The 27,874-nt window shown below is 48.3% G+C and overlaps 1 protein-coding gene across 1 annotated transcript; it reads right to left on the bottom strand.

The window, feature by feature from the left end:
- On the bottom strand, positions 1–26,838 carry Catsperg (catsper channel auxiliary subunit gamma). Its single transcript, XM_087907067.1, has 29 exons — positions 26,721–26,838; positions 24,368–24,651; positions 24,204–24,257; positions 22,325–22,469; positions 22,080–22,206; positions 21,877–21,949; positions 20,198–20,353; positions 16,967–17,138; positions 15,844–15,981; positions 11,152–11,211; positions 10,917–11,033; positions 8,467–8,517; positions 8,224–8,353; positions 7,039–7,150; positions 6,662–6,820; positions 6,458–6,567; positions 5,520–5,733; positions 4,414–4,476; positions 4,135–4,321; positions 3,926–4,038; positions 3,669–3,749; positions 3,531–3,587; positions 3,267–3,423; positions 3,013–3,076; positions 2,813–2,908; positions 2,472–2,561; positions 692–784; positions 483–582; positions 1–398 (listed from the first exon to the last, which is right to left on the bottom strand). The coding sequence occupies exons 2-29, from the start codon at positions 24,638–24,640 to the stop codon at positions 153–155; spliced, it is 3,438 nt and encodes a 1,145-aa protein (XP_087763193.1). The 5' UTR covers positions 24,641–24,651; positions 26,721–26,838; the 3' UTR covers positions 1–152.
- Between the last annotated feature and the right edge of the window lie 1,036 nt (positions 26,839–27,874).

The raw sequence follows: 27,874 nt of genomic DNA, 5'->3' as shown, positions 1-27,874 counted from the left end.
TGATTTTCAAATGATGTTTTATTTGGGTCTGAATGAGACAGGGACATTCTAACAAATCAGAAAGCCCTGGGTAGGTGGCAGGCTGCATTCCTACCAGGAGAGGCTTAAGGGTGTGTGTGGGAAAGGTACAGACTAGAGGCTCAGGCCACTTCTCACTTCCTGGCTACATTGTCCTCTTTGGAACCTGCTTTGGAGAGCGCCCTGGAACTTTCCTCTGAGCCACTCCGAGAATGGAAGCTGAAGCCCGCGTTGGAGGTGGCATACGTGTAGTAGGATTCTGAGGCTATGAGGTTGTTAATCTTCCAGCGTAACGAGGTCCAGGCCTCCACTATGTGGGGCCAGACGAGGCAGAACAGGATGTAGAAGACCACCAGGCCCAAAAGCAGACTGCTGGACACCTGTGAGCACGGTACAGCAGTCATGGGTGTACAGTGTAGGATGAACCCTCCCACCCAGTAGGAAAGCCTTTGACTGCCACTCACAATGACGATGAAGAGGGACCGCTTGCCGCTGATCGGTAGCCCATGAAGGTGCACTACAAAGATGAGCTGGTAGTCACAGTATGTGCTGGTGTCTACTCCTCTGATGAGGGAATGGAATCCAGAATTGTGTTAAGTTGTGTGGCATCATCCCATGGAACAGTCTCAGACCCCCTCCACGCACACACACCCGGACTACATGCCTGGCTTACCTATTGCTCACCAACAACTTGAGGAAGAATTCAGGTGCAAAGATGCTTTGGGGAATGATGTCATGGCACGGGGAGTTCTCTAAACACAGCCACCTAGGAGTCCAAGTATAGGCAGCTGCAACACTTCACTTCGGTAGGCACCAACTGAGTACAATCTCCACCTTCTCCAGGCTATTTGTCCCTTTTTAAGGGTGGTGCTTGGACTGAGCTAGGCCAGCACTCTACTGCAGAGCCACGCCCACAGTCAGACCTTCCAAAATGCATTCCAGGCAAGGGTTCTCCCACTGAGTTGCTGCTTCAACCCCTTCACAGGTAAAAGAAGCCAGAGCTCCCCCACTGAGCCACACCCATCTATAGTCTCTGCCTTCTCCCGCCTACTCAGTCCACTCAAACAGGGATGCTGTCTGAGCACCTGCCAAGGGAACAGGCTGGTTCCTAACTGCCTGCTGCCTCATTGCCTCCACCTGCCAATTCAGCCACCTGCAGGGCCGAATGCCTACTGGGAGCCGCCTTCATTCTTCCATCCCTCAAGCAGGGTCTGAACACAAGCTAGGCACAAACTCATGTCTCTTCTCTTATTCCCTCTTGGTTATTGTTCAATAAACCTGAACTAAGGACAAACTTGGGTGCAGTTGGCTAATTTGTTCATTTGCCACCTTGTGGTATCACGGCTTTCTTTTCATTGACTCAAAGATGGTTATCAAGCCCTTATAAGCTATCGAACTCTGCTAGGATTGATTTCATTCAGTAACATCTCCATTTAACTGGCAATGGATGCTGACCATGCACTAGTTTGTCCCATCTTCATCTTCACTTTAAAAAAAAAATTATAGGGGGATGGAGAGATGGCTCAGAGGTTAAGGATGCTGACTGCTCTTCCAGAGGTCCTGAGTTCAATTCCCAGCAACCACATGGTGGCTCACAACCATCTACAGTGAGATCTGGTGCCCTCTTCTGGCATGCAGTCACATATGGAGGCAGAACACTGTATTGTATACATAATAAATAAATAAAAATCTTTATAAAAAAATTATATTGTGTCTATTTAAGAGTTGTGTAAAAGGGGAGAGAGGCCCTTCAAGGGAGAGTAACAGCTTAGAATGGTCAGGACAAAATGTAAGGCGATTTGCAGGTGGAGGGTCAAAGAAGGGTGGGCAGTGCCAGCCAAGGCTCAGCATGGGAAAGGTATGGGCAAGTTCAGAGGAGTCGACTGCCCCTCTGGAAAGAAACGGCTTGGATAACCCTGCTGAAAAAAGGAGAGGGTGAGGCAAGGCCTGAGGACAGAATATGGGAGTCCGGCAGAGCCTCACTACACACATACAAAGGCTTGCCCTCCTTGGGAAACACAAGCAGTATGTCTCCGGGGAAGCTCCTCAGAGGCCACGCTGGGCCACAGGGGATCCAGGGGCGCTCGTGCAAAGAGCATGGCTTAAATTCCAGAAAGCAGAGTACAACAATCATCACTTTGAGACAAGGCAGAGCTACACAGTGAGACTCTGTGTAAAGTCAAACCAAAACAACAGGGTGCTGGGGAAGTAGCTCAGCTGGTAGAATGCTCGTCTGGCATTCACCAAGCCTAGCACCCCACAAAGTGGTCTGGGGGTGCACACCTGTAATCCCAGATTTCAGGAGACAGAAATGGGAGAATGAGAACAAGGTCATCCTCAGCTAGATAGTAAATTCAAGGCCAATCTGGGCTACCTGACAGGAGAGCACCAAAACCAAACCAAACCAAACAAACAAACAAACAAACCTGGAGGGCAGAACTCTTGGGACTTACTCAATTCCCGGACTCTGGTAGTTCATTATGTAGAACTTCTTGTCCGGGGTGGTTCTTTTAACCTTTGTTGTCCAGATGAGGCTTTTGGTCCTGTGCAGGCCCCATAATGTCAGAGTGAGTTGAGCACAACACAGTTGTCAGCACCTAAGGGCGGAGCCCTGGTGGGCAGGGCCCTGGTGGGCGGGGCTGGAGCCTAGGCCTGTCTGTAGGTCTAATCTGGGACACTGGGTGGGTCGGTAAACTTTGCAGCAAGAGCAGCAAGAGTCCCCTGTTTAACTGGAAGTGGGAGGGGAGACCCGCAGACTGGACCCAACTGTGGACAGGGGCCCCAGAAGGATTACTTGTCCAGCGGACTGTTGTAACGGTAGATTTCTTCTTCTGTGTAATCGCTGATGGTGTCCATTGTGGGACCGCCACCCACAACCAGCAGCAAGTAACTGCAGAATGAAGAGGCAAACACGGACCACCTAGGGTCCTGAACCCTTCATCTTCCCTTTCCTGTTTGTCAAGTACCTGCAGCCTCCAGCCAGCCTTTCCTCACCTGCCTAGGAAGCTGCCAGAATCTCCCGTCACCATGTCTTGGATTAAGAAGAAGGGCTGAAACACTGTGAGTTGCAGAGGAGAAGAGGGGAAGAAGAAATTAGCCTTGTCCAGAGGGGAGCAGGAAGTAAGTGGAGGGGGGACTGCTCAGGGTTGGAGCAGAAGGTGATGGGCTGTGGTGAAGGGAATGCAGGAGGGAAGGCAAAATGGCCAGGACAGGAGGGCAGTGAGCGTGAGAGAAGGGATGGGACGCACAGTCACGATAGAGAAAGCACGGCATCTCGGAGTTCGACACCACACAGTCGAAATAGTGCTTGTTTAAGTTCTGGGAGTGCATGACCGTGTAGGTGACGTCGAAGGCCAGGCGCTTGCCAGGGGGACAGCCGATTAACACTGGCACCATCAAATGACCCTGGGAAGGGAAAAGACCTCCTGCTGGGGGGTGGCAACTCCAGCCCTGTGGCAACTCCACCCAACCTTCCACTCCCAATACCAGGCCCAGTACCCAAGTGCCAGTACTTGCATGCTTGCCCCAAGGTATGTGGCCTTGAAGCATTTTCCAGAGGATCTCAACACCTGTCGGTAGGAGTGGATGATGCTAGGGATCCTAAGGGCCAAGGTCCCATCCCCACACCCTCCCCCAGGCTTGGACCATACTTTGACCATCAAGGAAGTCTTCTTGAGGTTATATCCACTGAGGCCCTGATCATAGCAGACCTTTCTGTCCTTGACTATAATCTGAGGTAAAGAAAGGAGAGGCTGAAATAAAAGGATATTCAAAAACGCCCTCGGATCCAGAGACGTTGGAAGACCCGATAACTGGGACTCAAAAGGACTAATAAGATCTGTGACTTTCTACTGACTGTGCAGAGGATCAGAGGGACAGCACCCGTGCTCCTCGCTGGCCTCCTCACCTTGTAGAGCACTGCTTTGCGATTAATAAGGACCTCCTGATTCACAGATGCCTCAAGGCAATGGGGATCAGCCACTGCCACAGCCACTGCCAAATTCTCTGTCAGGTCAGAGCCTGTCAGGGGAAGTGGGAGGGGCTTGAAGCCTGGAACCCACCCCGAGAGGTTCCAGGCCCCACCCCTCGGTTGCCAAGTAGGCCCCGCCCCCGGACCAGAGTTGGTGTCGTTGTCGTACGACGACAGGAAGACGGTGAAGCTAAACGAGTTGCCCTTGTCCAGGAAGACAGTCTCGGGCAGCTCGCTGTCTTTGGAGATATTGTAGAGCTTTTGGTAGCTGTTCATGTCGATGTACATGCCTTCCGTTGCCAGCCAGTTGCTGGACAGGTAGTAGTAATAATCCTGGAAGCACCAGGTGGTCAGCCAGTGGACGCTGGATGGGACGCCAGCGTCTCAGTGCTGTCCCTCCACCAATTCCCAACCCGTTCACCTACCTTGTACTGTGTTTTGTGTTCCCACCAGCGCCAAGTGGGATCGTGCACAGGGTCCGCGTAGGGCTGCGGGATGGTCAGACACCATGAGGTGACTGGGAGGAGGCAGACAGCTAGCTCTAGGACTGGGTTCGGCTAATAGCTCAGAGTAGGAGCTGAACCCCAGCCCACCCCAATACCCGGCTTCCTGTGTCTGTGCGAGCTTGTCTCGAGGCCAGAAACCTTGCTTGTGTTTCCAAAGAAGCAGCCCAGGAAGTTTTCACTGAACCGTGGTCTGCTCGGACTAGACTGGCTAGCCAGTGAGTCTCACTGTTCAGATCTGTCTCTGCCTCTCCAGCGCCAAGATTACAGACCAACCCAGCCCTTACACACAGCTTTTTCTGTGGGTGCCGTGATTCGTACTCAGGGTTTGTGCATCATCTCCCCGTCCCTTGTTTTGTTCTATGTCTAGTTGGCTTCGGGTTTTTTGTTGTTGTTTCTTTTATTAATTTTATTTTATTGATAAAGGGTCTCACTACGTAGCCTTGGCTCACTATGTAGACAAGGCTGATCACAAACTCAAGAGTTCTATCTGCCTCTGCCTCTAGAGTGCTCGGATAAGGGATAAAGGCTGCACCATCACATCAGCCCTTTCCCCACACATTCACACACACAAACAATTTTTTTTTTTCGTTTTTTTTCGAGACAGGGTTTCTCTGTAGCTTTGGAACCTGTTCTGGAACTAGCTCCTGTAGATCAGGCTGGTCTCGAACTCACAGAGATCCATCTGCCTCTGCTTCCAGAGTACTGGGATTAAAGGCATGCACCAACACTGCCTGGCACTTTTTTTTTTTTTTAATGGCAGGGTCTCATGTAGTCAAGGCTAGTCTTAAACTCCTGATCTCTGATCTTTCTGCCTCCACCTCCCAAGTGCTGAGATTATAGGCATGGGCCAGCATGTGTAACCTAAACCTGGCTTCTTGGCTTTTAATTCAAGGGCCTCACCCCTAAGAAGCACTCTGAAGTCCAGCTCAAACCTTTTGCCTGTGTCCCTTCACCCTCAGTGTGTTAAACTTCAGGCTCTAATCTGGCTGCACTACCCCATCAAGCTCACCCCTCCAGGTGCCCACCTTGTCATACTTGGAGTGAAGCCACAGCAGGTAATAGATAAGTCCTTGATATACAGCAAGTGTCTTATTATTGTGGAAGCCCTGGGACTCGGAGACCAGAGGTGGTGGAGCACGGTAGATCTCCTGACGTGAAAGATGCTGTGTTTTGGGCAGGTCGCGTAGACGCATCACCTTGAAAGGGCAGATGTTGGAGAAGGCAACCATCCTGCGGTCCCTGGGCAGCAGTGGGCAGTGGGCATATGAGGGGAGATAGATGCTGATACCTCTGGAATTTCAGGAGCGTCCCCAGACCTTTATTTCCCCACTTCTGAGTTGCTGGTTCCCTAAATTTATCCTGGCTTATACAAACTCCGTTCAGACCCTCATGTTCAGCACTCTCTGAACATACTCTTGGCTGTCTCTCAGACAAGAGCTGCCTCCTCCACCTTCAGTTCTCCAGGGTTCTCTACTGAACGTCTTCTCCACTCAGCCCAGTTAGGTCCCTTGCCTTGCTTCCACTCCAACCAACTGCCATTTGCTTTTCTGGTCCCACCCTCTGCAGGTGCTTGGAAGCCCCCTCCCCCAGTCTCACTAGTAGCCCAGAGTAGCCTTGAACTGCAAATTCTTTTGTCTTAACCTTGCTCTTGCTGAGACTGTTGCCAAAGACCATTGCTGGAGTCTGTTGTTACTGAAGGACTAGACTCTGGTCCTCTTTAGGGCTTTTACTAGTAAGGCTCTCTCCTCTAAGCTCCCTTTCCCACTTCCTCCTCATATACCCCCTGCACCCTCTCACCATAGCCCCCTCCTCCCTGATGACCAGCTGCACCACATTCTTCCTTTGAGCTTTGCTCCATGGGGAGCACCTATGCATCTGCATCCCAGGCAATCCTTAAGGTGTCTCTTGCTCCTGCCCCTTGCCTGGGAGCTCTCAGACCTCTTCAGGGGCCCCATCTTCTCACCCATCCTTCAGCAGTATCTGGGGGTTGTTCTGTTCAAACAGCAGCACCTGTGCCACGGGCAAGACCCTCTTGACCAAACGTTTATTTCCGGGGGTCTGAAGAAATACCAACTGGGGCAGAAGCAGGCAGGTAAGCTGGTGGGAACCTCCTTGTGGTCCCCACCTGTGCCCCATCTTCACCCTACCCTCCACCACCCTTGGTTACCTGGTAGAGCTCCCCATCTTCATAGAAGACGGAGACCAAGACCTCTTGGTCTGCATAGAGGGGAGACTGCTCCATCTTCTGCAGGTTAAAGAAGAGATTCCAGCCTCTGGATGGGACCAGGCGGTAGACATCATAGCCACCTTCCAGGAAGTACCAGATCTGTGGACCAGCAGTCATTATAGATGGGCTATGGTAAAAATTCTCACCCTCCCTACTCACCCACTGTGCTGTGTGTCTTTGGGGAAAAATCTCCTACCCTCTCTGAGTTCCAGGGCCCAGTTACAGATAGAGCTTCTACTGACATTATCTTGGGATCCCTTAAGGGTGTTCACCCTGACAGGGCAGGAGGGCTTGGGGAAAACAACAGGGTAGCTCACCTCATCTGTTTCTGTGACAAAAGCCATGTCTCCTCGGTAAGAATTGACCATGTATTTGATGGTGATGTCCCTGGGGAAGTCCGCCAGAAAAATGAAGTGTGACCTATCGTAGCTGGAGAGGCAGAGAGAGGGAGCTCAGAGAATGGGGACAGGCCAGTGTCCTTGGACACCTGCATCTCCCATAGTCGAGCGCAGGACTCGCTGTCTGTCTGCAGGCCCTGTACGCAATAGTGAAGGGACCCTAATGCCAGTGTCAGCTTCCACCATGCATTGGAGTGTCCTTGTGCCCTTAGATCCCCATCTTCTTTTGTCTGATTTTTTTGGGACCCCAGGACCCAGCTCTCTGGCCTAGGACTTCAGTAAAAGCACCATCTTGCCTACAAATGAAGTCCCAATGTCATACAACCTGATCCAGACATGCCTGAAGCTGGCTCTCGATCTTTTTAAATATAAGTCAATAGATTTTTTGTGCTTAAATAATTTTTTAAAGATTTATTCATTATGTATAGAGTGTTCTTCCTGAAGGCCACAAGAGGGTACTAGATCTCATTACAGATGGTTGTGAGCCACCATGTTGTTGCTGGGACTTGAACTCAGAACCTCTGGAAGAGCAGTCAGTGCTCTTAACCTCTGACCCATTTCTCCAGTCCTCCCCTGCCCCCCCCTTTTTTAAAGTTTTTCATGACAGGGTTTCTCTGTATAGCCCTGGCTGTACTGGAACTTGCTCTATAGACCAGGCTGGCCTTGAACTCACAGAGATCTGCCTGTCTGCCTTCCAAGTCCTGAGATTAAAGGCATGCGCAACCACTGCTCGCATTTCCTGCTCTTACAGGTAAATCCAAGCACCCTTTGACTCCAGCTCCAGGGTTTCTATGCCCTCTTCTGGCCTCCATGGACACCTGCACCCCTATGTGTAGGCCACCACACAGACACACATACATACACATAATGAAAATAAAATAAAACTTTATTGGGCATTATGGCATATGCCTTTAATCTCAAGCACTGGACAGAGGTAGAGGCAGATACAGATGGATCTCTGTGAGTTCAAGGCCATCCTGGTCTACATAGTGAGTTCTAGGACAGCAAGGGCTACATAGTGATATCTGTCTCAAAAACAAACAAAAATTATTTCTATAAATAAATATGTGGGGGTGGGTCCCTGGGGAGATGGCTTATGCCTACCTTTGCAGGATGAAGTTACCCCAGATGTACAGTATATTGTTGAATGTGTTGAAGAACAAGCCCTTGGGTATCAACAAAGTGGAGGTGTAGGTCTCTGTCCCATCTAGCACCAGGAAGTTCAAACCCTGAGCTGATCACAGCAAAGAAAGAAAGGGTGCGGTGTAGAGGAGGAGCGTAGGCCGTTGCCTGGGCTCTTCCTGGCCACTGCCCACCCTGGAAGCCACCCTCACCCTCTAGTCCTACCTTCTGGGACATACTTTGGTAGTGAGTAGAGAATGATCATTTTCTGGCTATCTAAAAGGAGGAAAGCAACACTTTTAGAGCTGAAGACCTCTCCATATCTGAAAGAGGGTGCCCTTTCAGTTTTCAGTTGCCAGCTCTGCAATCCTCACACACAACTGTGTAGGCAACTGGACAAGGGGGCACTTTAACCCCAGCACTCAGGAGGCAGAGACGTGTGCGTCTTTGTGAGTTCAAGGACAACCTGGTCTGTATGAGGAACTCCAGGCCAGTTAGGACAACATAATGAGACCTTGTTTCAAAAAGTAAATGAATAAATACAGATTCCCACCCATCTTAAAGATTCTGACTTCCCATTTAGGGTTGATTTATTATATTTAGTGTCTGTGTTTCTGTGTGTGCGCACGTGTGTGTATACAAATGCACATTCCACAACAGAACACAACTTTCAGGAATCAGTTATCTCCTTTTACCATGTGGCTCCTGAGAACTGAGCTTAGGTTATCAGGCTTGGTGGCAAGTGACTGTTCCCACTAAGTCATCTTGGTAACCCTGTGCTATAGATATGAATACTTTGCATTGGTATGGATCTTAATCTATTGATACAAATTTAAGGCCAATTTTGTTATATTTCTGCTCCTGATTAAGGTATTGTGTTTGTACAGCACATTTTAAAATGTCATGTATAATTAAGAAATACAGGTCAGTAGATAGTCCTCTATAATAGTCAAGCTTGTAGTCATGTTTGCTAGGTTTTCTAGATGTATAAAGATATATTTCGGGCTGGAGAGATAGCTCAGTGGTTAAGAGCACTGCCTGCTCTTCCAAAGGTCCTGAGTTCAATTCCCAGCAACCACATGGTGACTTACAACCATCTGTAATGAGGTCTGGTGCCCTCTTCTGGCCTTCAGGCATACACACAGACAGAATATTGTATACATAATAAATAAATAAATAAATATTTTTAAAAAAGATATATTTCAGATGATAGATATGCTTCAAATCTTTCAAAGACTAACAGAATATAGCATTTAAAATGTTTAAGAACTTAGGAGTTTTCATGACAATGAGACACAACTGCTCCTGGCAGCACCAATCTACTTCAAGAGGATGGTGAACACTGAAGAGGCTCCTTATGGAGTTTGTTAGCCATTTGGGCAAGAAACTGCTCTTGACTGGACTGCTTGATGTTATGCTGTATGCAATGGACATGCAAGATCCACAGGAAAATGACTGCTGAACCTGCCTAAAGGTGACACGGTCCTTTATGGTACTTGCTTCATGAAAGAGTCTGCTAGACATTCTGCAGGACACAGAAAAAAAGTGACTGACAAAGGCTGGAGAGATGGATCAGAGATTAAGAGCATTGCCTGCTCTTCCAAAGGTCCTGAATTCAATTCCCAGCAATCACATGGTGGCTCACAAACATCTGTAATGAGGTCTGGTGCCCTCTTCTGGTCTGCAGGCATACATGCAGACAGAATATTGTATACATAATAAATAAATAAATTTTTTTTTAAAAAAGTGACTGACAAACTAAACTGCCAATATAGGTGGAACTGTCTTTGAAATTTCCTGATTCATGGAAAAGTCTGCCAGATGCTATGTGTCTGTAGTCTAAAGATTGGGTGCCCCAGATACAGAAGAACTTTGGGAGACTGTCTGGGCAGCGAGATGTCTCTGTCAATTTTAGAGTTTTGGAAGTTGCTTACAATGCACTTCCTGCTTATTTAGGTAATATTTTATCCTTCTGGAGTCTTTGATGGAATTGAGAATAGATAGTCATTATTATAATTTTCCTTAGTTATGATAAAAGAAAAGTATATAAAATATTTTAACTGTAATTCTTGCTTGATACCTGTTTCGTTATATGTAATTTAACTTTGTTAATGTTAAAAAACCTTCCTTTTTATTTAGACAGAAAAGAGGAGATGATGTGGGATTCCCCTCTGTATGCTGTGAATACCATTGGTTAACAAAGAAGCTGATTTGGGCCTATTGCAGCGCAGAATAGAGCAAGGCAGGAATTCCAGGCAGATAGAGGATGAAAGGAGGCAAAGTAAGAGAGAAGCCATGTATTCACCATAGGAGACAGACTAACAGAAATGAATTAATTTAAGGTATAAGAGCTAGTCAATAAGAAGTGTAAGCTAACAGGCCAAACAGTGTTGTAATAATACAGTTTCTGTGTAGTTACTTGGGTCTGGGTGGCCAGGATTGAATGAGCAGTCTCCATCAACATCCCGGAATATCAATACCATTGTGTGTGTGTGTTCCAGATCCAGCTTCTGTTCCCCTCTTTATTCTTCCTCCTTGTCCTCCTATTTCTCTCCGAGACATGCAGGCTTCCCCAGCCCACTCTAAGAGCTAAGAGCGGAGTGTTTGGTGTGGACATACAACCCACAGTCTAGGCTCTTATATGTTCCCTCCTGACCTCCAGGCAACCTGATTACCTATGTTAAAGTTGACTAGGTAAAAGTCCTCAAACGAAGTCAAGAAGGCCTTCACCAACAACAGCAAGGCCCTCTCATCAGCAATGTATGTAGCCCAGGTGATGGTGCAGTTTAAACCTGTTGGGAGAGAGCAGAAACGAAAGCAATTCAGGCCCTGATCTCTTCCCCAGAACCCTTCTCACCCTCCTCAAGGGCTTCCCACCCGCCAACCCAGATCCCACCAAAAAATGAGTACCTGATAACTTTTCACATATTGACCAGCCATCCGGCACCATCCGGAAGGACACGAGGCCATCTGTGGATCAAATCAGGTCCCATGCTCAGGCCCTTTTCAGTCCACCAGCATCTGTAGGGCATCCCACCCAACCAGCACCCCTTCAGCATCCCCACACCTTGAAACTCTTAGTTCAGGAAGTCGAGGGGCTAGGTCTGCCTTCCAGCTTTCTCATCTCTGCACTGATCTAGAGTCTCAGAAATGTTCTTAAATCTCCCATGGCTGGGAGTTAGGGTTATTGAAGCATGGTGTGGTGATACACACTGGGGAGCCCAGCTCCCACTCACTGCTAGACTCCATGCAGGTTCTCGAATGCTGAGCCAAGCTCTGGCCCCGGTTTTGTCTTTTAGCTCAACAAGGCTTCCACCTCTTTATCCTTCTGCCTCAGCCTTCCAAGTGTTGTGACTACATGTGTACACCACCATGCCCAGGGAATTTTTATAATCTTTATATCAACCAAAGACACAGACTCTAGTGTCGTCGTCTGGACCCATGTTTACAGATGGGAACGTGAGCAGTGAAGGCATATCACTTATCAAAGACACAGACACAGGGCTCCACAGAGCAGCGTGTGGAGTGTGAGTCACATCCAGTCGCCGTGGGATGCAACAACAGGCACTATCAGCACTCTTGCAAACAAACGAAAACAAAGAAAAACCAAACATGCCTTTTCAGTCGGGCCTGGCAGATGCCTGATGGGAAAGTAAAACTAGGACAAGCCCTGACTATTGGTGCAGGCCTTTAATCCGAGGGGCAGAGGCAGGGGTATTTGAAGCCACCTTGGTCTACATAGTGAGTTCAAAGACAGCAAGTTACATACTGAGTTCATGTCTCAAAAAAATAAACAAACAAATAAATGAAATGAAAATGTAGAAAGATGACAATGGCACCTCCGTGACGCTCTGACAACGGAGAAATTTGGGTCAGATTTCTGCTTAGCACTGAATGCGAGCATGCAATAACTTTAGATTCTATGATTTATTTGTTTTCAGTGTGTGAGTGGTTTGCATGCCTGTCTGTCTGTGTACCAGCTGGGTGTCTGGTGCTGGAGGAGGCCAAAAGAGAACTTCAGAATGTTCTGATGGAAGCTCCACCTCAATTCCCTCCCCCATCTCTCTCTCCCCAAACCCTATCTCATCTCTGAAAGCCTTTCAAATATGGCTTCTCCCACTGAGATGTTCAAGACCACTCCCACAGGGTATTTAAACTGCTCCCCAGAAAACAGACATGCATTTTTTTGGTCTCTCTTCCCCATCCCATTTCTGGGGGGCCAGAAAATGATCTGGCAGTGTGTTACCCATTAAACCCAGGCTTTTCCTAATTCAGTTTGATTTGCCTTGCAGCGTCCGTTGGTGCTGAGGCTTATCATGGTGGAGCTTCCACCGAGGGGCTGATTTTCCCTACCATGCCCTGGGCCACATAGTGGCAAAACACCCTTCTACCACACACCTGCTCTTCACCAGACTAAGAAGGCTTTCAGCTGGGTTAAGTTGTACTTCCAAGTCATTGCCTTAGAAGCCTGGGGCCTCCTCTGATTTTTGGGGTGTCCTGCCAAAGACTGGGCTGTGCTAGGCCCCCGATCCATTACCAAAGCAAAGACCTGCCTTTGTTTCACAGGACCGTTCTTCAGAAGACATTCTGTTCAAGTAAATATTCCACACACCCAAAGCCTACCACAGTGGACACTTTGCACTAAGCTTCGGGTCCCAGCATAGACTTCTGAAATGGGCACCTGCAATTCAAAGCCAGATCCCCAAACGTCTGTGGGGTGTCTTCTATAAAATCTACTCAATATGTCTGACATTATATGTCCTGAACGCCTGATTTCTCTGTGCACTAAGTCCTGACCACAATATACTCTTGATAACCAATCAAGACGACCACCAGAGGAAAACTTAGAATTTTCTTTCCTCTACGATCTTGAAAATTTTTGAAATTAAGTGTCTTACTTGCACAGGTTTTGGGTTCTGCATTCTCACCTTCCAAGAGCCAGGGCCCCATGGCACCAGGCTCGTTGGCTAGGGTCAGGGAACCTCCAGATTTGCCTATCTGGGAACAGGGACCCTGAAATTCTGCTCTGACCATGAAGCCAGAGACATGGGCCCCTCCTTCATCCCCTCAACCCTGCTTACCCACCCCTCCTCCTCCCCACATCCTCATTCTGTCCATCCTCATCCCTTCTTCCCCTCTGGGAAAAGGTCCAAAGACCAAATTTCTCCTCCTTTTTACCCACCCTTCCTGTTCTCCCCCTCCCTCCTACTGCCCCTAATCCCCCAATGCCACAAGCTATGTCCTGATACCCTTCTATACACTGGCCTAACTCCCCCGCTGCCCCAATATTCCCAGGTGTCTCCTCACGCCCAGTCTCACCAGACTGCCCTCCTCTGCCTCTCTGAGAGGTAGCTGGAGCCCATGGAATCATTCAAGTCCACGTTCCAGTCTCTCTTCACGACTTCTCACAAATAGAAGAATGGCCGGGTTCCTTGCCTGCTAATCCTGTTTCTATCAAGGGGTGTTGCTCTGTCCCAGGCCTACTATCTGACCTGGCATGACCTCTCTGCCGTCCAGGCCTAAACTCTCACTCCCAAGGAGTGAGGTCCTGTTCAGGCCACAGCTAGACAGTATGCCGACCAGACTAACCTAGGGAACAATATGGTCCCTTTGGGTGACATGGCAGTGCCAGTTACAAAGCCCTACTGGGACTACCAACTGGGTCAAAATGGCCATCAGAGGAGAGACTTCACGGTTTGTTGCCTTCTCCAAAGTATGGAAATGGTCTCAGTTGTTAATTTTGATAAACTCTGAGAGATTACACAGCTAGCTGACAAAAACCTATTTTCCTAAATCATGGACGAGAGTCCATGGTTTAATGTACTTGACCCAGCATCACCAGTGTGCACCGTGGCCCTGGCCCCCATTTCATCTCTCAGTCAGCACCAGATACCAGAGAGAAACTAAAAAAGGCTGAGGAGGGTCTCCAAACTCCCACACAGGAATTGGTGAAAATGGTTTTTAAAATTTGTAATGACTGAGATGAGGCAGCTGAGTCCTCCTGTTAGAACACAAGGCTGCAACAGAAGACTATGTCCAAGCCCAAGCCTTAGCAACTGCCCTGAGTGACCCCCACAAGTCAACTCATCCAGAAGCCTGCTTCAAATGCAGCCAGGAGGCTCACTAGCCACGACATTGCCCTGCCCCCCAGGTTGAGACCAGGCAGTCTGCCTTCTGCGGACAGCCTGGACACTGGCAATCAGAATGGCACTGTGCAGGCTGGTCGTCTGTGCCACACCGCAGAGGTCCAGCCTCACCAACACCAGCATCTGAGACTCTTCCAACCTTCAAATTACACAGCCTGGCGGAAAACTGGCGTGACCCAGACTTGATGACCCCCATTGACTTCTCTGAGCCTGGGGAAATGCTGCAGATAGCAGGTGAGTCCATTGACTTTCTACTGGACACAGCATCTACTTTCTCCGTTTTAACATCTCACTAGGATCCTAAAGTTCCCTTGCCTATTTCTGTCATGAGGGTAGACGGGACCCACTCCTTCCCACTTAAGACCCTGTCACTTCCCTGCATTCTTGCAGGTCGAGTCTTCTCACACTCTTTCCTGGTCATACCTGCTTGCCCTGCACCCCTACTTGGTGGTCATATTCTCAGCCACTTTGGGGCCACACTCACCTTGACTCCCACACCCTCTCCTGAACCCCACTTTCTTCTCCCCTTAATAGCTTCACAAGTTCCTACCCCAGACTGTCCTGCCCTACATTCCCAAATCCAGTGGATCCCCAAGGCTGGGATACCTCAGCTCCAGCGTGCTGCTCACCACCAGCCAGTTCTAATTCACCTTAAGGACCCTTCTTCCTTCCCTTCCAGACCCCAGTTTCCTATTTCTGAAATGCCTTCTTTACTGTCCCCCTTACAGCTTGACTCATACTTCCTCTTTGCCTTCACCTGGGAGGACCCTGACACCTGGTCCTCTAGACAGCTTACATGGACTGTTCACCTTCAGTCCCCGTTTCTTTGGCCAATCTCTGACTTAGGATCTCTCCACCTTTGACCCCAGAACTAGCAACACACCCTATGTAGACCAGGATGGCCTCGAATTCCTGCATGCCATGCACACATGAAGAGGTCAGAGGGACCACTTGTGGGAGGAGTTGGTTCTTTCTTCCATCATGTGGGCCCCAGGGATTGAATTCAAGTCCTCAGGCTGAACAGCAAGTGATTTCCCTGCAGCCGTCTCACTGGCCCTTTACACGCATCTCTCTATTTACTACGTGAGTGGTCTCTCCAGTTGGCTTTTGTGTTTTATTTTGAGATAAGGGTCCCACTGTAGCCTTGCATGGCCTTGATCTTCTGATGCTCCCACCTCCACTTCCCATGTGCTGGGATTGCAAGCGAGCATTGTTCCATCCAGCTCTGCTGACCTGCTTTTTGAGTTGGATTTCTGTCCCTTAAAGCCGAAGACTTCATAGAAAGAACCTAATACTGTTCAAGTCCGATCTCCACACATGCAGATCCATGTCCACACACATGGAACAACCCTGAGTCTGACACCTCTCCTGAGGATACATGGCAAGGAGCAGGAACCCTCGGTGAAAGAGTGTAGAGATTGTCTCCTGAGTTTACAAAACACACAGGCTTTTTTACCTGTGATGGTCCCGAAGTGAACGTAACCTTCATGCTTGCCAGTGGTGAGGGCCAGGACGTACTCAGAGCCATTGCCACTGACGTATACAGGGCACAGTTTCTTGATGCACTCGTTGGCCAGGACACGAACCCAGCTGCCTAGTGGGGGCAAGCATGGGCAAGCAAAACCAGGTGATCAGGCTTGTCCCTGGACCCCCAGTCCCCTTCCTTCCAATCTTGCAAACCCATTACTGTCCTCTTAGCCTGGAGCAACATGTCAGGGTGGTATTGGGGGTCTCTAGAGCAACACTTGTCATTTTTGTGACCCCTTCCCTCATCCTTTACCTCTGAGTCCTAGTCTGCTATGACCAGCTTTGGTTTTACGAGTCAGGGTCTTACACTGTAACCTTAGCTGGTGTCAAACTTCCTATGTAGTCTAGGCGGATCTCAAACTCTCCAGTTACCTGCTGCAGCTTCCCAGACGATGAGATGTCAGGTGCATACCAGTACATGTGCCGTCCATGAGGTCTAGGTGGGCCCACCCCTCCTTTGTGCCCCCTGGTTCTGAACTGAGTGTTGGACAGAGTGTGGCAAACAAGAGACCCTCCTAGCTTGTAGCCAGTCACAAAAAGTTTCCCTGGGACTACTAAGGGACAGAGAAATGGACAGTAGCTGGGTGTGGGTAAGAATCACCATGGGTCAGCAAGGAGACCAAGGGTTACAATGAGTGCCTCGGTAGATACATGGGTTTCTCATTCAGGAAAGCCAATAAATGGGCAGACCCCATTTTTTTGAGGAGGGGGGGAAGGAGGAAATTAAAGCAGTTCTCACTAAGTTTCCCAGGCTTTCTGGAATCTAATTGCCCAGAACTAGAGATTCTCAAGTGCTAGAATTACAGAGGACTGCAACGCCGCCACCCATGTTTGTGCTCCCCCATCTTCAGGGTCTCATGGACCTGGATTCACCTTCAATATAGCCGAGGATGAAGCTGATCCCCTGCCTCTGTCTCACAAGTGTTGGGATGACAGGTGCATGCCATAATGATGCCTGGACATTCTCCTTTCTAGTCAATGTTCTTCTTGATTTTGTTTCTCTAACCCCCACACCTTCCCCAGCTCTCCCATCCCCAGCCCAGTTTTCTCACTGCTGCTGTGGCTGTTATCGAAGAGCGTAGTGTATCTGCCTGTGAAATAGTAGACAAGTTGGTTCTGTCGAATGAAGAGCGTGCTCTCGGTGGAAATAGCATCATGAATGGTGGCTGAGAACTGGAGCATGGGGCAGTAGTAGGAGCCAACCCAGCAACTGTCAATGCTCAGCTGCAGAGGGGCAGAGAACAGGTGAGCCAAGTGGTTGAGGCCTCCAAGCCCTGTCTCGGGAAAATGTTCTTTTGTTGTTGTTTGTCTTTTAAAATATGTTTTGGGAAATTTGTGCACTGTGTGAAGATGTGTTTTTGTTACTGGTGTAATAAGAAGCTAAACAGCCAAGAGCTAGGCAGGAGAGTATAAGCAGGAATTCTGGGTAAGAGAACTCAGGGAAGAAGAAAGCAGAATTTGCCAGACAGACAGAGAGAGGAAGCAGAAAGTGAGGTATGAAGGGGAGGTAACAAGCCACATGGCAGAACATAGGTTTAGAAATATTGGATAATTTGAGTTATAAGAGCTAGTTAGGAACAAGCCTAAGCTAAAGCCAGCATCCATAATTATTAAGTCTCCATGTCATTATTTGGGAGCTGGCTTGTGGTACAAAAAAAGACTTATTATATATGGCACCCAATGTGGGGCCACGTATATTCACATAAACTCTAAAAAATTTAGAAAAAAGGTCTTAACATGGAGTCAGACATGGCTTCCTGGCCTGGTTGACCAAGGTCTTTCAAGTAGGCTCAGTGCCAATGACTTACATGCAGCTCTTTTAAGAGGCCCTGCTACGGCTGGCAGTGGTGGCACATGCCTTTAATTCCAGCACTGAGGAGGCAGAGACAGGCCAATCTCTGTGAGTTCAAGGCCAGCCTGGTCCACAGAATGAGTTCCAGAAAGGCTCCAAAGTTACAGAGAAACCCTGTCTCAAAAAAAAAGCACAAATAAATAAACAAGAAAAAAAGAAAGATAGAAAGAAAGAAAGAAAGAAAGAAAGAAAGAAAGAAAGAAAGAAAGGAAGGAAGGAAGGAAGGAAGGAAGGAAGGAAGGAAGGAAGGAAGGAAGAGGGCCTGCTATGCAGCAGAGCCCTGAGTGGTTCCCTACCAGTGGGAGCCCAGATAGAATAGAAATGCCTGAGGCAACACAAACACAAAAGTTTCCCAGAGCTGGGTTAGCATGGCTGAGACTCTAGACAGACAAAGAGGATGTAGTCAGCCAACAACACCATGTACTAAGCTAGTCACGCTGCTGAGGATCTAACAGCTTATGTATAACACATGGAGTTTGGACCTTATATGGTGCTTTGTGAATTTTAATTCTTTAAATGCTAATAAACATAAAATGCCAACTGCTGAGAGACATTAGATTATGAAAGGAACTGCTAAATTAAACCAACTTACACACTTTAGGGATGTCTTGACTTGAAAATAAAAATCAGGATATGTGTTTTGTTGGGGGAGAGGATGTGCTTTTGTTTCCACAGAAATGAAAAGCTATAGATTTCTTTAAAATTAATAAAGATCAAATTTGACTGGGGGGGAGCTTCTGAAGGTTTTGGCTACAGACATAAGGGGAAAAGTCATAAAAGACTACAGAGCAGGGGATGTGTATACGGATCCATCTACATGGGAACAGCTCTGACTGGATGAGACAAGACAGATCTTGTTGGCTACAGAACCCTCATGACGTCCTATGGCATGTATGGAGATTTATATTACAGTTTGGTTATACAGTCCAAACAGACTTATAAAGTTGATAGACACCTTTTACCTGCTCAAACATGAAACAAACAAATCATCTTTACATAGTCTCCTCAACAATCTGCATCCAGAACAACTTCAAAGCAGCTAGCTGAGATGGTCCAGCCTTACAGACTACAGAGCCAGGACTTCAGAGAAGCCTGCACTTTCCCATCACACAAAGACTAAGCAAACTAACAAACAAACAAACAAACAAATAAATAAATAAGCTAGCTCTCCCAGAATTTGACCATTATCCCAATTTTCTCAAGGTCCCCTAAAGATGTCATCACCCCCAGACAACAGGATGCAGTCTGGAGGGCATGGTGCCCACATTCCCAAGAGGTGGGGTGGGTAGTTTTTGGTCATTTGGTGAGTTATGAAGTTTGTCATTGCTGACAAACAATGTTGGTTGCAAGTTGCTATTGGGCATAATCAGAGAGGAAATTAAGCAAAGGAGATTAGATTGAGGGATCTCTTTATGAAAAGAAAAAAAGGGGTAGGGGATTATAGGAAAAAAGGATAGATTATTAAATCTACTATTTTTTAATAGATTTTATTGAGCTATACATTTTTCTCTGCTCCCCTCCCTATTGAATGTACTTCTGAATAAATAAAATTCTACTAATCTCAAATATTTTAATTGGTTTTGATTTTTGTATATTGATAGAAATGCAAGGCCTTTTGTTAGAAATATACATATATATATATGTGTATATATAATATATATATATATACTCTTTTTTTTCTTTTTTGGTCTTTTAATGACAGGGATTCTCTGTAGCTTTGGAGTCTTTGGAGCCTATCCTGGAACTCACTCTGTAGAACAGGCTGGTCTTGAGCTCATGGAGATTCACCTGTCTTTGCCTACCAAGTGCTGGGATTAAAAGCATGTGCCACCACCGCCCAGCATGTTTTAATCTTCTTTCTACAATAACATATTGTACCTATGCAGCTCATTTAAAAATAAAATGTAAAGTTCAAGTTCTTGAAAATTATTATCATTAACTATAAGATAATTAAGAAATGTAAGTTATTAGTTAACTATCATTAACAATCAAATTTGTGATCATGTTAGGTATGTTTTCAAGGTCAAACAAATATATTTTAGATAGATAGATGGTCTTCAAACACTTCAGAGGCCTACAAAATATGGCATTTAAGATGTTTTAATAACATAGGTTTATCATGACAATGAAATACGTCTGTTAGGAGCACCAATTTACTAAAAAACAATGATGGGCATCGAAGAGCATCTATATGGAGTTTGCTTTCTTCAACCACTGGTAACTTCCCCTCCAGGAGATCCAGTTCCAGTGCCATCTCCTGGCCTCCTTTGGGACTCACTCACACATACACAGGACATTTTTAAAGTGTCTTTTTTTTTTTTTAAAGATTTGAACCTGTTTCCTGGCATTAAATTTTCTCTTCATAGCCTGTTGCTAAAGATTGGGCACATCTTTGGGGTCCCATTCTGTAACCCCACGCCCCATCACTCACCTCAATGAGAGAGTAGTCCTGGAAATTAGTGTCTGAAAGCAAAACGACCTTTTCATTTTCAATTCCGCCGAGGATGAGCACAGGTGCATGGTCTTTAGTGTACCACAGGGGTCTCGATTTTGAACGACTAAAGACAGCACTCTTCAGCATAGAGCTCTGTCAGAGGAGCAGAAAAGCCACTTAGCCTTCCCCTGCCTGATCACACACACAAACCTGCATCTCAGCCATAAGCCAAAGTCTCTGTGCATTGGTAGGAAGGTGTCAGATCCCTTGGAACTGGAGTTACAGACAGTTGTGAGCTGCCATGTGCGTGCTGGGAATTGAACCCAGGTCCTCTGGAAGAACAGCCAGTGCTCTTAACCTCTGACCCATCTCTCCAGCCCCTCATTTCTTCTTTTTGAGGTGAGGTGCATTGAACCCTACCAAATACTGGACAACACCCTCATAATTTGGAAGCATTTGCTGGCTGAATGCATAGTGAACTCAGAACTTGGGCAGAGGGCTGGGGATTTGGCTAAGTTGTAGAGTTGCTGGTCTAGAAGAACCTGAGTTCAAGCCCCAACATCATAGACATATGTGCACGTGCACACACACACACGCAGTGGAATATGGTGCAGATGTTATGAAGACCGGTTTCAAGTTTCTTTCTCTAGTAAGAGGTAATAAAGAACTCTGTCCCTTGGAGCCTCAGTGTTCTCTCTCTCTCTCTCTCTCTCTCTCTCTCTCTCTCTCTCTTTCTCCCTCTCCCTCTCCTCTCTCTATCTCTTTTAAGAGAGTGTTTCCCTGTGTAGCTCTGGCTGTCCTGGAATTTGCTCTGTACCAGGCTGGCCTCAAACTCAGAGATCTCTGCCTACCCGAATGCTGGGATTAAATGTGTGCACCATCACCTGGCTAGTGTTCTCGTCTTTGAAATGAGTGTACACGTGTGTGAGATGGCTCAGTGGGTAAAAGACAAGCTTAATGATAGAAGGACAGAAGCAGCTCCTGAGAGTTGCCCACACACACACACAAAATAGATAAATGTAATAGAAAAACTGAGTATTTAAGGTCATGCCTGGTGCCCCATATCCATGATTCTAGCACTTAGGAGGCTGGGACAGAGATTTCACAAAGCTTGCCTGGTCTGCGTGAGCCTCTGTTCAAGAAACAAACAAAACTACAGACCACTACAGAGGGACTGGTGAGATGGTCTGGCAGGTTAAGGCTCCTGCTGTCAAGTCTAATGTCTTAAGTTCAATCCCAGGCAATTTCACATGGTGGAAGGAGAGAGTTAACTCCTGAAAGCTGTCCTCTGACTTCCACATGCATATCATAGTATAGGTATAAGCACGTATAAAATGATAGTGTAATAAAAGATCCAATGAGGCAATGGGGAATGTGCCATCCTCCTATGACTGCGTTTCACTGGAGAGCATGAGGTTCTGTTCAGTCCCCAGCAGCTGGGGAGGGTGTGTGTGTATGTGTGTGTGTGTGTGTGTGTGTGTGTGTGTCCACATACACATGTGCAAGCACCCCTGTCTTCCAGAGTCACTCTGAAAAAGAAACTGGCACATTTAGGAAGTTATCACCGAGAGCCTGGAGCTCAAGTAAGTATTCTGCAAATAGGATCTGTGTTGGCTTGGGGGACACTCAGGCCATATGCGTGTGACGCATACCTTCTCCCAGTCGGCAGCCCTCACCTCATATCCCACGGTGTAGATGGCTTTGCCACTTGCATCTTTCTTCAAGAAGCCATTGATATTGATATAGAACCTGCGAGCAGGCTCCAGTGAGGAAGGCCCTCTCAGGGGAACTTCACCCCTCGCAGCCACCTTCCCCTGCTCCTCCCTTTTGCCTCCCCTGCTTTGGTTGGGATTCCTGACTGTGCCCTGGGCTTGAATACCTTTGGGGGGAAATGAAGACCCCCAAGCCATTGGTGCTGATGTCCACACTCATAACTACGCTGCCGTTTTTGATGGGCATGGGTGCATACCAGTTCAAGGTGCACATGACCTCCGCCGAGCAGAATCCTGCTGGTCAGATGGAGTACTGAGGCACTAGAGGCTGCCAGAAGCCCCTAAAGGCCTCAGAGGGCCTCCAGATTTCCCATCTCCACCCACCACCACCAGCAAGGGCAGTTTGGCCCACCTGAGGTACGCAATGGGGCAGCCTCCATCTGAATCTGCAGATTTTCAACATCCCAGTGATAGAAATTGACTGGGGACTTGTAGCTGATCAGGATCATGGGTCTCATCCCCATCAGGTGGCTCTTTCGGACCAGCTCCTCGTCATCCTGAGGGTTACAGGGCATGCCTTAGTATCGGGATCTATCTGTCCCGAGCCCTGTGTGAGCTGAGTGGGGACAGCAGGCACTCCACCATTGGAGGGTAAGAGGACAGGGCTGTGCAGCCTGCTGTGACATCACATACTTGTTCCCAGCACTCGGAGCTGGAGACAGCAGGCTCTCCAGTTCAAGGCTACGGGGACACCTTAGGGAGTTTGAAGTCAGCCTGGGCTATATAGTGAGATTGTCTCAAAAAAAATAAAAAATAAAAAAAAAATAAAAACACCACTTCGATTGCCCAGTGGAAATGGTGGAGGCGAGGCCCTCAAAACTGGGAGGTTACCCTCTGTTGCACATCAAGTCAGTCAGCCTGGGCTTCACAGGACCTGGTCTTAAAAACACTAACAGGGGTTGGAGAGAGGGTTCAGTGGTTAAGAGCACTGGCTGATCTTTCAGAGGACCTGAGTGCAATTCCCAGCAGCCACATGGTGGCTCACAAACATCTGTAATGGGACCTGGTGCCCTCTTCTGGCATAAAGGTGTACACACAGATAGCGCACTCATACATAAAATAAATAAATATTTCAAAAAAAGAAAATACAAACAAAAGAGTTCCAGCACTTGGGTAGCAGAGGCAGATAGATCACTATGTCTTCAAGATTAGCCTGGTCTACACAAGACCTTGTCTCCAAAGAAAGAAAGAATTCACAGAACAGAATGTTTTCAAACCATATATTTGATAAGCAATCATCACCCCTAATATATAAGCAGTTTTTACAAGTCAACAATAAAAAGGTCAAACACCCTTCATTTTAAAACAAGGAAAAGTTGGGCAGTGGTGATGCACACCTTCAATTGCAATACTAGGGAGGCAGAGGTAGACAGATCTCTGAGTTTGAGGTCAGCCTGGTCTACAGAGTAAGTTCCAGGACAGCCAGGGCTATGTAGAAAGACCCTGTCTCAAACAAACAAAAACAAAACAAAACCCAAAATTGGGCAAAGTTAGGTTGGCATTGTGGCTCACATCTATAATCCTAGCACTTGGGAACAGAGGCATAAGGCCAAGGCCAGCATGAGTTCAAGGCCAGCCTAGTTATGTAACACGCTCCTGTATTATGAAAGACAGAAGGTGGGACTGGAGAGATGACTCAGTGGTGAGGAGTGTAGACTGCTCTTCTAGACGACCAAAGTATGGTTCAAGACACAGTGGCCTGCACTCCAATTCCAAGGATTCATTGCCCTCTACTGACATCCGTCGGTAACTGCATGTACATGCACATACCCACCATACACATATAATTAAAAATAAAATGAATATTTTTAAAATACTTTGCAATGACTAACTTTGTTTCAAAAATTATTTTTTAAACATTTTAAAAATTTACTTTTAGACACTGTTGTGTCTGTATGTATGCATGCATGCTAGAAGACGTCTTCAGATCCCATTATAGACGGTTGTGAGTCACCTTGTGGGTGCTGGGACTTGAGCTCAGGACTCCTGGAAGAGCAGTCAATGCTCTTAGCCACTGAACCATCTCTCCAGGACAAATGAGTATTAAAAAAAAAAAAAAGAGTGAATGTTAATAGACACGAGGGTATTTGTGTCTGCCTAGTGGAAGACTGAATCCGTAAGACCTGCAGGGTTGGAGGAGACTGGTATTAAACTGTATAGAAAAGCACCTCTGAAAATGACGGGGACTGGAGATGTACTGAAACCATCCCACTCACACGGTAAACTCTCACCTGTTTCGCACAGGAGAGGCTGACTTTCAGGTAGTAAGGAAAACTCATATATTTCTGTAAGGAAAGGTGGGCGAAATATCCAGTTAAGAGGTGTACTGACTCAGGATCCCGCTGATATTTACTGGCCCAAGATCCCTTTGATATTCTTGACCCCAGTTCCTCACCTCCCGTGGGTCGATTGGCAAGTCTACCAAATTTTGGAACACCTCGGTCACTGTATCAATGGGTTCTTGATCCATAAATCGAGCCTTAGTCGGGAGCGAACCTACTTTCTCGAAATTGTTCAGGACAACAAGCCAGTGGCAGTCTTGGTAATCGACTACCGCCCACGACTTCCAAGACAGCAGTAGCACTAGCAGCAGTACACAGAACGTCCATAGCTTTGGTTTTCTCGGCCATACAGGGCTGACAGGGGACATGGCTGGGCAGCACACCATGTAGCTAGAACCTGGAGAACGTGAGGGTCAATACCCACTTGCTAGCCGGCTCCCTGCGGCAGCTCTCTGGGAAACCGCTCGGTTTTTTCCTTTCTTCCCGCCCCTCTTTCTGGCTCCACCTTTGATCGTGCTTCGAGTCCCCGCCCCACTCCTGCCTCCGCCCCTGCCCTTACTCTCGGTCCCAGCCCTGCTCTTACTCCTGGCCACGCCCTTACCCTTACTCTCGGCCTCGCCCCTCCTAATACTCCTGGTCCTTCCGGTCCTTTTACTCTCAACCCCTCCCCTACTAACACTCCTCGCCTCGCCCCTGCCTTTGCTCTCGGCCCCGCCTCTGCTCTTGCTTCTGACCCCGCTCCTATCCCTGCGGCTCTTTTCAGCCCCCTTGACAGTCGCTCTGTCTTTCCTTGCCCCACCTTTGCTCTTCTCTGTGTCGGCTCTTAGAACTCTGACCCTACTCTTCGCCAAGACTCTCTTTTTGTTTCTTGCCCTGCCGGAGCCCTTCTTTTCTCTAGCCTTATGCCCCAACGACTTGTTTCTGAACTTGGCTCCGCCTTCACAGGCTGCCCCGCCCTCACACTGCTCTTCGCCACGCCCCTTTCTCTTTGCTTTTGTACTGCTCAAGAACCGGCTTCTAGTCTTGGTCTTGTCCTTCTGTGAGTCCTTGATCACTCCTCCATCCAGGTTATGACCCCTGTCCTGGCTCAGGCGCTGAGTCTGGAACGAGGTGGGCTCCTCGGTCCTCTTTCTCTCCAGGCCACGCCCCTGAACCTGATGGGAAGTGGGCTCCTCGCTCCTTTTTCTCTCCAGGCCACGCCCCTGAGCCTGGTGGGAGGTGGGCTCTTCGCTCCACTTTCTCTCCAGGCCACGCCCCTGAGCCTGGTGGGAGGTGGGCTCCTCGCTCCACTTTCTCTCCAGGCCGCGCCCCTGAGCCTGGTGGGAGGTGTGCTCTTCGGTCCTCTTTCTCTCCAGGCCACGCCACTGAGCCTGGTGGGAGGTGGGCTCTTCGTTCCTCTTTCTCTCCAAGCCACGCCCCTGAGCCTGGTGGGAGGTGTGCTCCTCGCTCCACTTTCTCTCCAGACCACGCCACTGAGCCTGGTGGGAGGTGGGCTCTTCGCTCCTCTTTCTCTCCAAGCCACGCCCCTGAGCCTGGTGGGAGGTGTGCTCCTCGCTCCACTTTCTCTCCAGACCACGCCACTGAGCCTGGTGGTAGGTGGGCTCCTCGCTCCACTTTCTCTCCAGACCACGCCCCTGAGCCTGGTGGGAGGTGGGCTTTTCGCGCCTCTTTCTCTCCTGGCCACGTCCTAGGTCCTGGCTTCTCTCTTTCCCTGAATCCTGGGCATCTTTACCCTCCTGCTCCTGTCCCCGCCCCCTCTCCTCCTGCCCCGGTGGTTTCTCCTGCCACTCCGCACCAGCCTTCTCCTGGACCTGCTCCTTCTCCTTAGGGAACCTTTCCTGGTCTTGGGACCTCTCTGCTCTTCGGGGTCTCTCCTTGCCCCGGGATCGCTCTTCTCCGGGTGACCTTCCCTCGCCCTGAGATCTATCCTCGCCGGGTGGTCGCCCCTCGCCCTGGTCCTCCCGTTTGGCTCTCTCTTCTCCGTGCTCCCTCTCGTATATAACTCGGTCCTTGCCCCAATATTTGTCTTCGCCTCGACTCTGCTCGTGATCTCGGGGTCTCTCCTTGCCATAGACCGTCCTCTGGCCGAAAGACCTCCCGTCGTCCCACATCCACGCTGACTTCGCGATCTTCACTGTCCCCACCGACACCTTTTCCCTCCACCTTTTCTCATCTCTCCTGTCCATGCCCTGAACTTCAACCTGTTCTATGCCCCGCCTATTCTAGCCACGCCCATATCATCGGAAGCTTCAGATCTGAAAGGCGTTGGCTTTCGCCCCGCTCTTTCGTCGCCCCGCCTTTGCCACGCTCTTTCTTTGCCTGGTCCCTGTGCTTGATGCTCCTTCCCCAGCCTTGTTTTGCCTTGCCTCGCCTTGCCTTCCCTACCCTGCCCGCCCCTTCTTAACTCACTCCCGCCCCCCTCATCCCGTAGGATGGCACCGCCCTCTTCTCCCCGCCCCGCTGTACCAGTCACTTGGTTAAAACGCGTCAACCGTTGCTTGGTAGCGCCTGTTCCACCCCTCTTGCCAGCTGTTAAAATGGCCGCTCGGACCTCCACCTTGCTCGAGGCACGCCTATGAAGAGCCTGTGTTTCTATGGTAACACGCATTCCTAACTGGTGCCTAGGGCTGTAGGGCTGGCCTGGAGCAACTCAGGCTCCCACAAGTGGCAGGCAGAGATTCTGGAAACGTGTGTAGCTCTGTGCTAAGAAGGCCACGGAGGAATTTATAACGGTTGTTCTGGCAGTGATATCGTGTCTACTTGACCTCTAGATCAAAATCCTTCCGAGAAAAACAATTTTCCAGAACTTTTAGGGTAATGGGCTACAGTGATATAGAAATGGGCTCCTATAGTTAAATTAGGCACCTAGTTTAATAACTTGTTTAAAAGTTGGCCCCCTCTGGTCAACAGCGTGTAAAACAAATGACCAAGAGGCAAGGGTTTAATTACTGATAAGAAGACTGGGACCTGAGCCATGACTCTGATCTGCTACATTGTGAACTAGTTAACAACCTTCCCAGGCTCAAGTGGTGCGCATTCATACACATAGAAAGATTACTGCTTACAGAAGGGTTTGGAGGGACCTGCTTTTAATCCCCTTCTCTAGAGTGAGTGAAGGCTGTGAGTTCAAGGTCAGCCTAGTCTACAAAGCTACTTTTCGAGACAGTCAAGTCTTCTGTACAGAGAAACCACGTCTTCAATGAAACCTTGAAGAAAAACGGGGAGGGGAGGACATGGGAGGAGAAAAGGGAAAAAGAAAGAAAAAGACAAAGGTGTGTGTGGACTGGGACAGTTGGTAGAGTCATTGCTTAACTGGGTGTGCAAACCAGTGAACGCCCATAATCCCCACACTTCTGTGGTAGAGGCAAGAAGATCAGAAGTTGAAGATCATCCTTGGCAACACTGGAAGGTCAAGGCCATCCTAGGCCACAAAGAAACCCCGTCACAAAAAAAAAAAAAAATAAGAAAAAAAAGAAAAAGAAAAAGAAAGAAAGAAAAAAAGAAAGGGAAGAAAAAAGCCGATTGTGGTGGCCTGTGCCTGCTCCCAACCGTCGCATTTCAGAAGTGCTAGGATTCCAGATAAGAACCACAGCCTCCAGCCGGCTTTTCCCACGGATCCT

The sequence above is a fragment of the Myodes glareolus genome, chromosome 1, assembly GCF_982192425.1.
Source record: "Myodes glareolus chromosome 1, mMyoGla1.1, whole genome shotgun sequence".
In the NCBI taxonomy this organism is placed as follows: Eukaryota; Metazoa; Chordata; class Mammalia; order Rodentia; family Cricetidae; genus Myodes; species Myodes glareolus.
The sequence above is the reverse complement of the archived record's forward strand: the minus strand, read 5'-3'. Positions and strand labels throughout refer to the sequence as shown.